The 16,397-nt window shown below is 41.6% G+C and overlaps 1 protein-coding gene across 1 annotated transcript in view; it reads left to right on the top strand.

Moving 5' to 3' along the window:
* Window positions 1-16,397, top strand: part of PPP1R9A (protein phosphatase 1 regulatory subunit 9A) — a 397,958-nt gene that overhangs the window by 190,769 nt on the left and 190,792 nt on the right. The window contains 1 exon segment of the mRNA XM_033931097.1: window positions 8,902-9,022. Coding sequence (XP_033786988.1) covers window positions 8,902-9,022 — 121 coding nt within the window.

Genomic DNA, 16,397 nt, shown 5'->3' with positions numbered 1-16,397 from the left:
TATTTAACAAACAGTTGTCTGTTCAAAAACCTGTTTGCACATTACTTTCAATTTGATCCAAAACATAACTGCATTTTCCTTCCTTTCTGTCAGCCACCCACTTTAACTTGTTTCAAGTCATGTCCATTTCCTCACTAGATAATCACCACCCTCACTACAGGTACCATTTCCACATCTTCTGGACAAACAGATATGGTATGCCCCCCAGAGCCACCCAATCTTGGGTTCCTACCTGATCCTCATAATGTGGTATTCTATGTTGCTCCCCTGAGTTTAGTTTGAAAGTTCTGGACTCCTCAGACTTTGCTGAGTGTTCTCCAGTTCTATGGCTGTTCTTTCCCACCAGTTGGGTAATTAGACTTGAGTGCAGGTGTGTTTCTGACTCCGATTGCCTCTGTGTTCTTTTGTCTAGAGCTGGCTGAAGCTGTTCCAGCTCTGGGTTTAGGTTTGGCCTGCCCTAGCCTAGCTGGGACTTGTAGTTCTGCTTCTACAACTTTAGCTTGTGTACTAGGAAACAATAAACAGGTCTTTGAGGTCTCAGACCCGGTCTGAGAACTGCTTTTAAGAGGTGCTTTCTTTCCCTGCAGCACTCTAGGTTGTGCACTAGTATGTGTTGAAACCTGTGCCAACTCGCTTCTTTCTGCCTCTGCCCCCAGATTCTGCAGGTGTTCCTTTGAGTTCACAAAAGGTACTAAGTTTTAGGGCTAGATTTACTAACAATAGCGACTCAATCGCTGTTGGCCGATTCCCTGATCGACTTTCCAACAGCAATTGATTCACATGAGCAGAGCCCTAACAGTAGTGACGGGAAGCAGCCTCCTGTCACTGCTGTCAGGGCTTATGCCGGTTGGGGTTTTTGTAATGGCACAGATATTTTGCATGTATTACATACACAAAATATCTGTCCCATAAAAAAAGGAAATAAATTCTGCACCGCCAGCCCTCTGACAAACGTGGTGACCCCCTCTCCCAACAAACGCGGTGACCCACAAAGGCAGGAGGGATGCCTACTCCCTCCTGCCACCAAGGGAGGAGCCCGAGATGTCTGAGTCAATCAGGGACTTAGGCCCCTCCCCATGCATCACATGCATCACGGGGAGGGGTCTAAAGCCCAGTGACATCGGAAGAAAGGAAGAGCAGGAGATGTTTTGAGTACCTTCTCCCAAAGTTAAGGTACAAGTTATGGGTCACAGGGACAGGGCAGGGAGGGGGGCCTCTGGTGGCAGGAGGGAATAGGCATCCTTTTTGCTATTTTTTTCAGGGGGAGGGTAGGTTCTTCTTCATGGCAGGAGGGAGTGGGCATCCCTCCAGCCATTTGTGGGTCGTTGCGTTTGTCGGGGAGGGGATTTGTCGGTGGTGGGGGATTAAATTTTTTTTTTTATGGGACAGATATTTTGTGTATGTAATATACGCAAAACATCTATGCCATTAAAATTTTTTTTTTTTTTTAAACCCCCGGCAGACCATTCAGTAACACAGTTACCAACAGGTCTATAGCAATCGGGTTTAAGCATCAGTAAAACCCGATGCTAAATAGCCAAGCGATGTAAGTGAATCAATCATTTGGCTATTTTGCAAGTGATTTTACTCATTTGCATGGCCAGATCAGATCGGGAAATGGGCAACTGAGGGGAAAAAATAGCCAAGGAGGTGAAAAACTTCAAGCCGTTCTTTCAATATATTAAAGGGAAACGACCCGCGAAGGAAGCGATGGGACCGTTAGATGACCAAGGAACAAAGGGAGCGCTAAAGGAGGACAAAGCAATCACTGACAGACTGAACACGTTTTTAGTGTCTGTTTTTACCGAAGAGGACATACACAGCATACCGGAACCTATCAGGCTATATGCTAGAAGTGAAAACGGGAAACTGACAGGGTTAATGGTCAGTCTAGAAGAGGTATACAGGCAGATTGATAGGCTTAAAAGTGATAAATCCCCTGGACCGGATGGCATCCATCCAAGGGTCATCAAGAAATTGAAAGGGACCATAGCTGGACTGCTTCAACTAATAGCCAATCTGTCGATTGAATTGGGAAAGATTCCGGAGGACTGGAAGGTGGCAAATGTTACACCAATCTTTAAAAAAGGTTCGAGGGGAGACCCGGGAAACTACAGACTGGTGTGTCTGACCTCGGTACCAGGAAATATGGTAGAGGCATTGATAAAGGACTGCATTGTTGATCACCTTGATGGACACGGTCTGATGAGGACCAGCCAGCACTGTTTCAGCAAAGGCAGATCTTGTTTGACAAACGCTGTACTTCTTTGAGGGAGTAAATAGGCAGATAGACAAGGGTGACCCAGTAGACATTGTATATCTGGACTTTCAGAAGGTGTTCGACAAGGTTGCGCATGAATGACTACTTCGGAAAATTGCGAGCCATGGAATCGAGGGTGAAATACTTATGTGAATTAAAAACTGGCTGGAGCATAGGAAACAGAGAGTGGGGGTAAATGTACAATACTCGGACTGGAAGAGCATCACCAGTGCGGTGCTGCAGGGCTCGGTTCTTGGACCCGTGCTCTTCAACATCTTTATAAACGATCTGGACATAGGTACGACAAGCGAGGTAATTAAATTTGCGGATGATACAAAGTTATTCAGAGTAGTGAAGACGCAGGGGGATTGCGAAGATCTGCAACGTGACATAATCAGGCTCGAGGAATGCACATTGATATGACAGATGAGATTCAACGTGGATAAGTGTAAAGTGATGCATGTCGGTAACAAAAATCTCATGCACGAATACAGGATGTTCGGGGTGATTAAGAAGGGAATCACGAACAGATCGGAGAAGGTTATCATGCCACTGTACTGGGCTATGGTGCACCCTCAACTGGAGTACTGAGTATAGCACTGGTCGCCGTACATGAAGAAGGACACGGTACTACTCAAAAGGGTCCAGAGAAGAGCGACCAAGATGGTTTAGGGGTTGGAGGAGTTGCCGTACAGCAAAAGATTAGCGAAACTGGGCCTCTTCTCCCTCGAACAGAGGAGATTGAGAGGGGACATGATCAAAACATTTAAGGTACTGAAGGGGATAGACTTAGTAGATTATGACATGTTGTTCATCCTCTCCAAGGTAGGGAGAACGAGTGGGCACTCTCTAAAGCTGAAAGGGGATAGATTCCGTACGAACGTAAGGAAGTTCTTCTTCACCCAGAGAGTGGTAGAAAACTGGAACGCTCTTTTGGAGTCTGTCATAAGGGAAAACAACCTCCAGGGATTCAAGACAAAGAAGTTCCTGCTGAACAAGAATGTGTGCTAGTAGGGCTAGTCTCAGGGCACTGGTCTTTGACCAGAGGGCTGCTGCGTGAGCGGACTGCTGGGTATGATGGACCACGGGTCTGATCCAGCAGCGGCAATTCTTATGTTCTTAAAAATACGCGGTGGGCTGTTTAGGGAATCGGGTTGGTTAGCAGCGATCGTTGTTAAACCTGTTTCATGTAGCAAGTTGCAAACTACATTTTCGTTATTTAGCTTGCAGTATCAGTCTTTTTTATTGTAGCATATCAATGAATTAGGTTTTACAGTTTTCTTCATAATTTAAAAAAGATAAATCTGTTGGTCAAAATCTGGATTTTGAGGCTAAATTCTGAAACTGGCATATTCATTTATCATTATTAGGAGTGCAGTCTGGTAATCTCTGAAAATCGGTATGCCTGATGGAACAGGATGTTAACCAAAAGCTAAATCTCCAGCACAAGATTGCTGAATGACTAGATCTATGGAATGATTGCTAGAATGCAGCCGACTGATCAGTGGAGTGCCAAATTTCATTAATGAAAACCGAGGCTACAGTAGTATGGGCCTAAGTGGAAACCAGGTACTGATAGCACAATAGAACCCATGAACCGTATGACCTTCTTTTACCAACTGATTGGCATGGAGTGTACAGGGGAATTTGTTTCCCAATCATTTGCAAAACAAGCCTAACTAAAATAGTATAATTTGGGTTGTCATGCTGTAGTCACATTCTTAATTCTTATGAGCATCAGGACAGCGTCAGGGCATTCAGCGCGCCAGTCCGCTTTAAAAACCTCTAGCCTGGCTTTGTAAAAGGAGCCCAAAATTAGGCTTAAATTAATTATTTAGTAAGACTTGTACCTTTTTCAAATTTTAAATTGGACCCTAATATTATTTATAAAATAAAAAAATTTTGTAACCCATATAACTAAAACCAGTTGTTTCTGTATTTTGACGATCCAAGTTTCCAGTAAATCACATTAAAAAACCTAACAATTAATATCTGCATTAATAAACTGTTGGCAAGTCAGCATTTTGGTGGCGCCAAGTTGTTTCTACTTTACAGTGATGTGCTGTACCTGGGAGTGCCCAAGGAACATTCAAATTAAAAAAATGTTCAAATGTTCTTGTAGCCTCTTTCAGTGAATTTATCACAGAGTTCTCTCAGCATCTGGGTTCCAAATTCACTTCATACAACAGAAGGAAGCAGATTCTTCATCTAGTATTTGAATCAGCTCAACTACTGTGACTGAACATAAATGAATTCTATAACAGTTATTATGGGCCTTGTTAAAGCTTTTATTGAAACAGAAGTAATTTATTTAGCTATTAAAAAGATGTGAAGATTTATGCAATCAAGGCTTTTTGCTTTTTACTTTTTGAATATTAATGTTGTCTTTTTTTTCAGATTGAAAGTGCAGTGTGTGGCAAATACCAAATTCTTACTTTAATGCATTTTGAATTATTTTTTCCAACAGCAGAATGGAAAAAATGTACAGTATGAAGTAGATAATAGTTCATTGTCTCCAACATCTTTTTATTCTTATTGGGATAATTTAAGTAATTAGATTTTAGATAACATTGCTCCAAAAAAGTTACGAATCAAAAAAGTAGAAATTCTTATAATCGGTATGATCATGAGTTACAAGAAATTAAATGTTCGGTTAGAAATTTAGAAAGAGTTGGCGTAAGACCAACCACATAAAAGATCATGATCTGTGCAGACAGGAAGTTCATAATTACAAAAGGAAGATCAAGGAGACGTGCATAATTCCTTATTCTGCTAAAATAGGGCACAATATCGTTAATACCAAAGAATTATTTAAATTGGTAAGTTCAAGTTTTGACATTTCTTTATCTCAACGAACAATTCAAGACACCCCCCTAACAGCTAACATATTAGCTTTCTATTTTAGCTCTAAAATAGTTAAACTCTGTTATTCTTGTCAAGGAACATCAAATTTTCAGAGTTTATTGATATCTAGATCTAATGAAGAATGTCTAGCAGATTTGAATTGGAGTTCTTTCAAAAATCCAGAATGGACTGAATTTATAAATCTATATACAAATTATGCTGATTCTTATTGTTGCTTGGATACGTGTTCTCCACCTGTTTTAAAAACATCACCATTATTATCCTTTAAAAAAAAAGTGTTTGAATGGCTTAGTCCCATGCTTAATAATGGAGAATTTCCAACAGACAAAGGACATATAATTATCACTCCAATAATCAAAAATAAAAAAAGAACCTGTTACTTTTGAATCAAACTATAGACCTATTGCTTCTGTTCCATTCTTTGTAAGTTACTAGAAGGTCTGGTATACTTAATGGACTATCTGGATCAATTTTCTCTTTTACATGATTCCCAATCTGGTTTCTGCTATTTGCACAGTGCAGAGACAATTTTATCATCCTTACTAAATTATCTACTTTCTTTACTTTCAAAAAGTTCTAGTGCCCTCATAATACAGTTTGACTTAAGAAGTGCTTTTGATTTGGTTAGAAACATAGAAAAATGACGGCAGAAAAGGGCCATAGCCCATCAAGTCTGCCCACTCTATCGACTCTCCCCCTTAACCCTCTGAGAGATCACACTCTCATGACCTTATCCCCTTAACTCTACCCTCTTAGAGATCCGACATGGGCATCCCATTTATTCTTAAAATCTGGCACACTGCTGGCCTCGATCACCTGCACTGGGAGCTCATTCCAGTGGTTAACCACTCTTTCGGTAAAGAAATACGTCCTGGTGTCGCCATGAAATTTTCCGCCCCTGATTTTCAGCGGATGCCCTCTTGTGGCCGAGGGCCCTTTAAGAGATAAAATATCTTCCACCTCGAGACGACCAGTGATATACTTAAATGTCTCAATCATGTCTCCCCTCTCCCTGCGTTCTTCGAGAGAGTATAGCTGCAATTTGTTCAGCCTTTCATCGTACAAGAGATCCTTGAGCCCCGAGGCCAGCCTGGTGGCCATTCGCTGAACCGACACAACTCTCAGCACATCTGTACGGTAATGTGGCCTCCAGAATTGTACACAGTACTCCAGATGTTTGATCACTCTATATTGTTGGATTGTCTAGATTGTCTAGATATTTCTGGCAAAGTAATGAAATGGTTTCAGGATTTTCTGAAATCCCAGATTTACCAAGTTTACTATGAAAACACATATTCAGGAACCTGGGATAACTCCTGTGGTGTTCCACAGGGTTCTCCTCTTTTGACATTATTGTTTGTCTCTGGGAGCAAGAATGGCAAACTTAGGAATTCATCTATATAGTTATGCTAATGATCCCTTTAACCTCTCAATTACCTGCAGTAACTCAGTTTAAATCTTCAGTGATTTTGTTGGTTGATAAATGGATGAGTAATTTCAAATCAAAGTTACTGTATTTTTTGCTCCATAAGACGCACTCCCCCCCCCCACCTTCCAAACTGTATGAAGAGAGTCTACTGACATTTTTGGCGGGGCGTGCGCGCAGTAGCAGCATGCTGGCCTCCGCCATGGGCTGAGGGTAAGAGTGAGACTGCAGCTCGACCTGCCATGTCAGTCTGCGTGCGATCTAGCTGGGGGAAGCGCTTGGTCGGTGGCACCAGTCAGTCATGGCTAGCACTGCACACCTAGTGGGTCAGGCTGTGAGGTACCTGCGGGGAGCGAGTGAGGGGAGGGGGCTTCTGCCGCCGAGAAGGGCTGCTGCGAGGAGCTCAGCCTCCGGTACTGTCTCTGCGCTGGGAAGAAACAGTGCGCCGCCACAGCATGCTACTCGCACAGCTGGCCGATCCCTGGCCCAACATGCTGCTGATCCAGCACAACACAGAGAATGGACAGTCTCATCATGCACCATCCCGACTTAGAATTTCTATCACCGAAAGAAAAACCAATTAAAAAGAAGTCTCCAGCTCTTGAAGACTGAATATTATTAGGAAATGAAAACAAGCCAATTAAATCTAAATTGGTGGCCTCAAAAATCTTGTATTCCATACATGTGAATCTGAAAAAAAAAAAAAGTACATGCTTCTTCATGGCCAACCAGTGCAGTGATGACACCTAAGCTTGTTGATGATCTAATCTGATATTTGGAGTTTTCAACAATGGGAGTGCCATGAATTACCACATCACTTCCATTTTCCCAGTGTTGATTGCCAATTTATTCTGTTGTAACCACCTTAAAATACTATCCTTGCAATAAGACTTTAGGTAACCTATATAGAAACAAAGATATGCCCCCTTCTAGGATCCTACATTCTCTTAATGACCACCATCTATACATACTTTCTGTATCCAAGTTTCTTTACATTTTAATATACCAACCATCAACATGTATCTGGCTGGTTTACAGAGCTAAAAACGTTAACATAAATTCACCAAAAATCACACTGTTATCTTAATGGTGACCCATCAAACAAACAGTACTGAAAACATCAACCAACCGACACTACAGCATGATCACCAGAAGTGCCCCCCACAAGCCCCCAACCTGCGCTCCATGACAAAGCTAGATTCCACTTTCGCTCACTCCTTTATTTATTTAGTGGGATTTAATAACCCTTTGAAATGCTTTGCCTAAAGCTCTTCAAGCTTGAAGATCCATTACCCAAGTTTAAGTCTGCATTAAAGACCCATTTGTTTCCAGCAATAATGTTACTATCATTAACACAAGGGGTAAGAACATAAGAATATAAGCAATGCCTCTGCTGGGTCAGACCAGAGGTCCATCGTGCCCAGCAGTCCGCTCATGCGGCGGTCCAACAGGTCCAGGACCTGTGTAGTAATCCTCTATCTATACCCCTCTATCCCCTTTTCCTTCAGAAAATTGTCCAATCCCTTCTTGAACCCCAATACCGTACTCTGTCCTATCACGCCCTCTGGAAGCGCATTCCAGGTGTCCACCCGTTAGGTGAAGAAAAATTTCCTAGCAATTGTTTTGAATCTGTCCCCTTTCAACTTTTCTGAATGCCCTCTCGTATTGCTAAGTAACAGATTATTGGTAATATATTATTTTTACATGCCATGTATTATTTTTCACAGTAACCTACCTAGACTTGTAACTAAAATATTCCTGTTTCCTAATGAAACTAGTAACTGTTTCATATTACTTTTAGAAAGTAACTTACTCAGCTTATTACTGGTGATATTATTTTTCTTACCCTTTTCTTCAATTTATTTCCTTTCATTTTACAATTGGCATTCTTTCCTCTCAGATTTAGATTTATTGTCTGTTGGCTCACTGCTTTGTTATCTCCTCGGGAAAGATGTTATGTTAAATTGTAATAATAAATCATAAGATGTTACTTAGTAATATATTACTTGTTCAACACTGCATCGAGTTGCTCACTTGAAGAAAATCAAGGCTCAGGGTGCCCACTATAGCTCAGACTCAAACGCTTGTTCAGGTGGTACAACTTCATGGGAGAAATATACTTGTTAAAGAGAAGTTGTCTCTCCTGAGAGAACTAAAATCTTGTGGTGTATCCTCTGACCAAGTGTGAGGTGTTGCAGTTGGGCTAAATTCTACAAAATCCAGATACCCTCTCCTTTAGCTGGAGTAAATCCTAAATCTGCTTTTCCTGTTCTGTTGCTGTATTTTTAGTGGGTGTGGTTGTGAAATGCTTTGATATGTTTAGGATTACACTTGTATTTTTTATTAACAGATGAAGATGGCCTTGGGATCAGCATTATTGGAATGGGAGTTGGTGCAGACGCAGGTCTGGAAAAACTGGGTATATTTGTCAAAACTGTAACAGAAGGTGGAGCAGCACAGAGGGATGGCAGGTAATGTCTTCTGTAAACTACATGAATCAGCTGAAATGCTAAAGTTATAGTGTAATGTGCATTAAACATTCTCCATCATGCATCTGAAAGTGATTCTAAGTTACCTTTAAAGACACCGTAGAATGGCTCAAAATAAGACATACTGCAGATTCAAACAGTTTTGAACCCTTACATCAGGGCTTCCTAAACCTGTGGGGATACTAGTCAGGATACTCACAATGAGTGGCCTAGTGGTTAGAGCTGCTGCCTCTGTACCCTAAGTTTATGGGTTCAATCCCAGTGCCACTCCCCTGGGCAAGTCCCTTACATAAGAACATAAGAATTGCTGCTGCTGGGCCAGACCATGGTCCATCATGCCCAGCAGTCCGCTCCTGCGGCGGGCCCTAGGTCAAAGACCAGAGCCCCAACCGAGACCAGCTCTACCTTTTCTCCCTGGAGAAGCGAAGACTTAGAGGAGACATGATAGAAACCTTCAAGATTCTGAAGGGCATAGAAAAAATAGACAGGGGCAGATTTTTCAAATTAAGGGGCGCCACAAGTACAAGGGGGCACTCGGAGAAATTGAAAGGGGACAGGTTTAGAACAAACGCTAGGAAGTTCTTTTTCACTCAGAGGGTGGTGGATACATGGAACGCGCTTCCAGAGGCTGTTGTAGACAAGAAAACATTAAATGGTTTCAAAGAAGGTTTGGATAGATTCCTAGAAGAAAAAGGGATTGGGGGGTATAGATAGGTATAGACCATTGCTCAGGCAATGGGCCTGATGGGCCGCCGCGGGTGCGGACCGCTGAGCAGGATGGACCTATGGTCTGCCTCAGCGGAGGCAACTTCTTATGTTCTTATGTTCTTACCTGTGTGCGCTCCAGTTCAGCAGGAACTCGTCTAACTTTGTCTTGAATCCCTCGAGGGTGTTTTCCTCTACAACAGCCTCCGGAAGAGCGTTCCAGTTTTCCACCACTCTCTGGTTGAAGAAGAACTTCCTTACGTTTGTACGGAATCTATCCCCTTTTAACTTTAGCGAGTGCCATCTCGTTCTCTTTACCTTGGAGAGGGTGAACAACCTGTCTTTATCTACTCCATTGCTCCAGGTACCACAGTTAGATTGTGAATCTGCAGGGTCAGATAAGGAAACAACTTAGAATACCTGCTTACTATTCAATGTACAATATTGTAAACTATTTTGATATCTGCAGAGGAAAGGCAGTATAACAAATAAAGATAACTATGAGATCAGGTTTCTTGCATTAGGTCTGCAGTGCATTCAAACCTATCTCATGGAAAATTACCCTCCATGTTACTCCAACTTTCGTTTTGTTCACTTTGTTGTATCTTCTCCAAGGCCATGTTCATTGTGGGTATCCTGAAAACCTGACTGGCTGTGGATCTTCAGGTCAGAGCTGGGAAGCCCTGCATTATATTAAAACAGTGAATAAATTTAAATGTAAACCAAAATGGGCCCAAGTACAGATGTTTTAATGAATAGAATGCATGGACATATCTGCAATGAATATGCATGAGACATTGCTTCTGATCTATGCAGATCTATCTTATGCATATTTATTGTAGATATCCTGAGAATCCGACTGACTGAGTCAGTGGCGTAGTAAGGGGAGGCAGGGGACGCAGACCGCCCCGGGTGCTGTCTTGGTGGGGGTTCTGGCACCTCTTTGCCCCCTCATGCCACGCTTGCACCCTTCCTTTTCTGCCCCCTACCTCTTTAAATCTTTGCCAATGTGAGCAGCTACTCTGGCCTGCTGCTCACGCCAGCCTGGCTCCCTCTGAAATCACTTCTGGGTCACAGGGCCAGGAAGTGATGTCAGAGAGAAAAACAATGCCAGCGCAAGCAGCAGGCCAGAGAAGCTGCTCACACTGGCAAAGATTTAAAGAGGTAGGAGGTGGGGGAGGGGGCGGAGAGGAGTATGCGGAGGGCCACCACCATACCGGGCGCCTCCCACCCTCGCTACTCCACTGGACTGAGTGTTTCTGAAGAACTTGGCTGAAAAATTAACTTTGCATTGTATCCAAAATATTTTTTTTAAAACCTAGCTCTACATATTTTTATATCTCCATTTTAATTTGTTTTTCAACTGTAGAAATGGCATTGTGTTCATTCTCTTCTTCTTTTTTTTTTTTTAAATCATCCTCTTCTTAATAGTACTGCCAGATGTTTGAAGTGTTGCTTTAATTAGGAGCCTGGTTCTTACAAGATTTTCTCACATTCTGTGCCCTGAGGGAAAAGACCGTTAATAAATATCACTCTAAAATTTGTTCATTCCAGTGCTGAAATAGGTACTTTGGATTCACAGTCTAGCACTTATGCACGAGAAAACAATTTGTAAGCTGCGTATTAGCAGGTGCTCTACCCTTTCATGACAAGTCGGTGTGCATGTTTTCAAGAAAGAAGGTCTTAATTGTGATGAATTTTTTGACATCTCTCCAGCATTGTTGGAGCATTCTTCCACCGAATTAATAAAAGTTGGCAGACTGCAGCAATAACGTGTTATCTGTCCTTTCCAGTGTTGTAAAGATTTCCTTTATGTCAGAGTGGTTGAATTAGAGAGAAAGGAATCTAAATTGACATCCTTCTCATAGGGCTCCTTTTACAAAATCACTGTGGCAATTCCCCTGCAGCAAATGTACCAAAGCCCATTAAATTCCTATGGGCTTTAGTATATTTACCATGGGAGAATTGCTACCGCAGCTTTGTAAAAAGGATCCTTAAGCTTAGTATATGCTTTATTTTTCTCTCACCTCAATGTCCATTGAAACTGTCTAGTTTGTTTTTTAATATTTGAGCTTGCTTTGGGCACACCACTGCATGTTGCACTTCACGCAGCTCAGATCTAGTCTTTGGGCTATGTGTACTAACCTGTGAAAATGTTCACTAGTTAGTCCTTGTATTGATAAATTTAGCTTCGGAATCCAAATGAGTTTGTGGCTGATTTTCATCCTTTACCTAAGTATTGCAAGAAATGTTTTTCTTCTTACTATGTTTGGAATGCCACAGATTCCCAGTACCAACAATGGAGGTACATAAACTTAGGGGCGGGTCCTGGACATAAGCGCAATGCAATAAACCATGCCTAACTTTAAGTTCGGTGTAGAGAATACTGCTCAACATTTTTTTTTTTTTTGGGGGGGCGCTAATATTTTTATTCAATCCTTCATTGCTCATGTACAAATAAAGGGGCCCTTTTACTAAGCTGCGATAAGCACTAGCATGCAGTTAAAAAGTGCACTCTGCGCGTGCATCCCACACATTAAAAAAGAAACTTTATTTTTAGCACTGGGGACAGGTCAGAGGGCGGAGAGTAGGCATGTTCTGTTGCTGTTGCTGTGTGCTAACCAATTAGTGCATAGTGCTAACCAGTAAGTGCAATTTCCTAGTCCAAGGCGCCTACTGGAAAGTAGGCATGGTTGGGGCAGATATTGGGCATGTTTTGTGTATAGGCACCTAAACTGGACTTAGCCACCATTATTTAGGCCTAGAAACTCTGACATAAATAAGGGAGCGCCTAAAGTTAGGGCACCTACTGGTACTTAAGTCCAGTTTAGGTGCCACTATGCACGATTCTATAAACAGCACCTAACTTATGATTGGCATGCGATAAGTGCCGCATTCCTCAGTGCCTGTGTTTTAGGCGCTGTTTATAGAATCAGGGCCTTCCTGTCCAAAAGATACGTGCTAATGGCCACGCTCTAATGGGAACAATAATTATTAATACAGAAAATAGGGTTTTCAGCCATTTTACTGCTGCGGTAAAAATGTTCACAGTGCTTGAGACAGACATGCATAAGGGAGCGCTGAGGCCACCTTTTACCGCAGTTTGGTAACAGGGCCCCTTCGATTATAACTTCTTCAGGGACAATGAAATACCTACTGTATCTGAATGTAACTCATCTTGAGCTGTTTTTGAAAAGGTGTGAGCGAAGCCGAAAGACCTAAATAAATCTATGCAGAGTTTAAATAAGTCTACCTGTTCACTTGATCCATGTCTAGTTAGTGTACTTTCCGGTATGAGAGATACTATAACAGCTTCTGTTATAACATCATCTTCTCAATTTTAGAAAATCAATAAATTTGTATAACCGATTGTAACCTATGAATCTAGTGTATCACTCCTCCCAACCTGTACCTTATTCTCGATGACTTTGCATTGTAACTTCTTCGACTTTGTATTGTAACTACTTTGCTGATTGTCCAGCGCCTCTTGTTGTAAACCGCCTCGAACTATCATGGCTTTGGCGGTATATAAAAATAAAATTATTATTATTATTACTAGTCTTTAAGCCCGTTACATTAATGGGTGCTAGAATACTGTTCACCCTCTATGTTGCCCCTTCCATTCACTGCCCTCTCTTCTCTTTCCATCTCTCTCTTTCTCTCCCATATGGCCTCTCTCCATCTCCTCCTTCCTTTTGCCTTGGTCTGGCATAACTTCCTCCTTCCCTCCAAGCCATTCTCTCCCCCTCTGCTCCCTTTCCTCATTTAACTACTTCATTGGGCAGCAGCAGCATTCACAATTCATTGCTGTTGCTGGCTTCAGGTCTTTCTCTCTGGCCGGTCCTGTCTTCATGAAAACAGGAAGTAGGCAGGACCGGCCAGAGAGGAAGGCCTGAAGCCAGCAACAGCAGTGAATTGTAAACGCTGCTGCTGCCTGAAGCATCCGAGGCAGACGCTTCTCTCCCCTCCCAGCCCAACCCCCACTGACTCTGCGACCCTCCCAGCAAAATGACTTTCATATCAAACCTCCCTCCAGCGTTGGCAGCCGCAGCACGCTAAACAGGCTGCTTCTGCTTTCTTCTGCCGTTGAGTTTCTCTGTCGCGTCATTGATGACGTCATCAGTGACGCGGCAAAGGGACTCAACTGCAGGAGAAAGCCCGAAGCAGCCTGTTTAACGTGCAGCGAGTGCCAATGCTGGAGGGATTTTTGTACCGGTGCAGAAGCGATATGTCTCTCCCCCTCCAGTACCTGTGCAGCACTTTGCTGCGGCGCATCCTCCCATGGGGGGGGGGGGGGTTTGCACAGTGGGAGCTGGGTGAGAGCGGCGATCTCCAGTTGTTTTTTTTTGTTTTGTTTTTTTTTTAAGTTGAAAGCCGGTGCTGCAGCTCCTCTCGATCCTGGTGCAGTTCGAGAGAGGAGCCGGTACCATTCACGGTGAGGAAGGCCGCCGCAGCTGTGTAATTTTTTTTTTATTATTTGAAAGCCGCCGCGAGCAAGTGGTGACGTAAAACCCGCGCATGCGCAATCGTGTTTTCGCGACGGATCAGGGAACACAATTTTTTTAGTGCGCATGCGCGGCCTAGCATTTTATTATATTAGATTATTAATAATAACAAAATCTGCCTGAGGGTTGCGCTCTTATAGGTTTGAAAAAAGTGATTGTTCAACTATTGTTAAAAAATAAGCAGAATGGAAAAGAGTTAGATCATTATCGTCCTATTTCATCTTTGAATTTTCTCGCAAAGGTGCAGGAAAAGTTGTACTTTCTCAGTTGCAGGAGTTTTGGGGTAAGCATGGCGTGTTGGACGATTTCCAATTTGGATTTTGACTGAAACATTCCAGAGTTGCTGTTAGTATCGATGTTAGACTCACTGAAACAAGGTCTTGCTCAGAGTGACTGGTTTGGTGTTTTTTTTTCTGTTTTTGGGGACATTTCATCTACTTTCGATATAGTTAATAATCAGATCTTGTTGGTAAGACTGAAAGTTTTAGGCATTGGGGGCACCAGTGTTGGATTGGTTTCAATCATTTTTGTCCAAGAGAACATTTCGGGTGGAGATTACTCAAGACTGTTCAGATTGGGCTGCTCTTGGTAAAGGTGTGCAGTTTTATTTAATATTAATTTGTTGCCACTTTGTCAGGAATTAAGAAAATTGGGAATAAATTTTCGAATATATGCTGATGACATACAGCTCTTGATACCAGTGGGTGACTGTGTCTAATGCACTTTTGCATCTTCAGAATTGATTTCAAGTTGTTAAAACCTGGATTTATCTGAATCAGTTAAATTAAATGTTGGGAAAACTGAAGATCTAAGTGTGGGTCATGAAGAAAAGTTGGACAGGTTTCTGCCAGATATAATGCTAGATAAGATGGTTGTTCCTGTTTTACATCAATGTAAATATTTGAGTGTCTTGTTAGATTCCTCTTTATCATTTAAGCCACACATTAAGTTTGTGATATCTTGGGTTTCTTTTTGTAAAGCTTCGTTTGTTAAGGAGACTGAGAGATTATTTTATGATGGATAATTTTCTTACAGTGATTACTATGCTACTGACTCTAGTGTTGGATTATTACAATTCTCTGTAACTTGGTTTACCCAAATATGTGTTACATGCATTACAAATTGCACAAAATGCTGCCACCCAAATTATCGTACGAACCTCTAAATATGAGCATATAACACCTATTGTGTGTAGTTTACACTGGTTACCTATTGCCTCATGTGTTGTGTTCAAGACATTGTGTATGATCTTCAAAGTATTGAACGATAAGAATCTGTTTGTTTTGAGTTCGCTGTTTTATCACTATCAGCCACAGAGAGCTCTGCTTTCTGAGAATCAGATGCAACTTGAAATTCCGTCATTGCATTTGATGAGATAAGCAAGAATTCGTCAATCTATGGTGTCAGAAAAGGGACCAGAATTATGGAACTTGTTACCTATTGAAATTAAGCAGGCCTCTAATGTGTTTCAATTTAGGAAAAGTGTAAAAACATTGGTGTTTGAGAGAGAATATTTGTAAACTTTTTGTTAGTATCAAGCAGGTTTTTAAAAATTTTATTATACTTCTGTTAAAAGGGTATAGATATGAGTAACTAAATGAAAATTTTATAGAAGTTTTATTATATCATATGGTTTTTGTGATAACTGTTTGTTTGTTATAATTTTATTATGTGTGTTTTTATGTAACTTGCGCAGAATTGTGGGTTGCTGCGGGCTACATATTTTTTAATAAACTCACATTTTTGTCCCAGATCATAAAGCATTAAACTTTAAGGCGCCATTTTTGTGTGTTAACGGAAGCTAAGTTACACACTAAAAGTTTCATGACCCCTGAAGAAGCCTGCACCATGGTGAAATGGGTCCCGTAGGGTGTTTAGCCATTCAGCTACAAACTTTGGTCACAATTAACCTCTAAAAAGATAAGTGCGGGATTTTTTATTCCTTTTGATATTTATTGCATTTAGCACTTTAAGATAATTTCCTTGCACTTATATTATCTATAGCTCGATGAAAAAACCATATACCTATATGCATGTTTCAAATACAAACGTAGTTGACAGTACAGGTCTCTGGGAGCTTAGAAGTGCACTTTAATAAGGATCTATATAACGCTCATTCATATAAGTCCTAACTCCAGTTGGTTTTG

This window comes from Geotrypetes seraphini, chromosome 2, assembly GCF_902459505.1.
Source record: "Geotrypetes seraphini chromosome 2, aGeoSer1.1, whole genome shotgun sequence".
NCBI lineage: Eukaryota > Metazoa > Chordata > Amphibia > Gymnophiona > Dermophiidae > Geotrypetes > Geotrypetes seraphini.
Note: the sequence above shows the minus strand (reverse complement) of the source record. Positions and strands in the feature narration are given on the sequence as shown.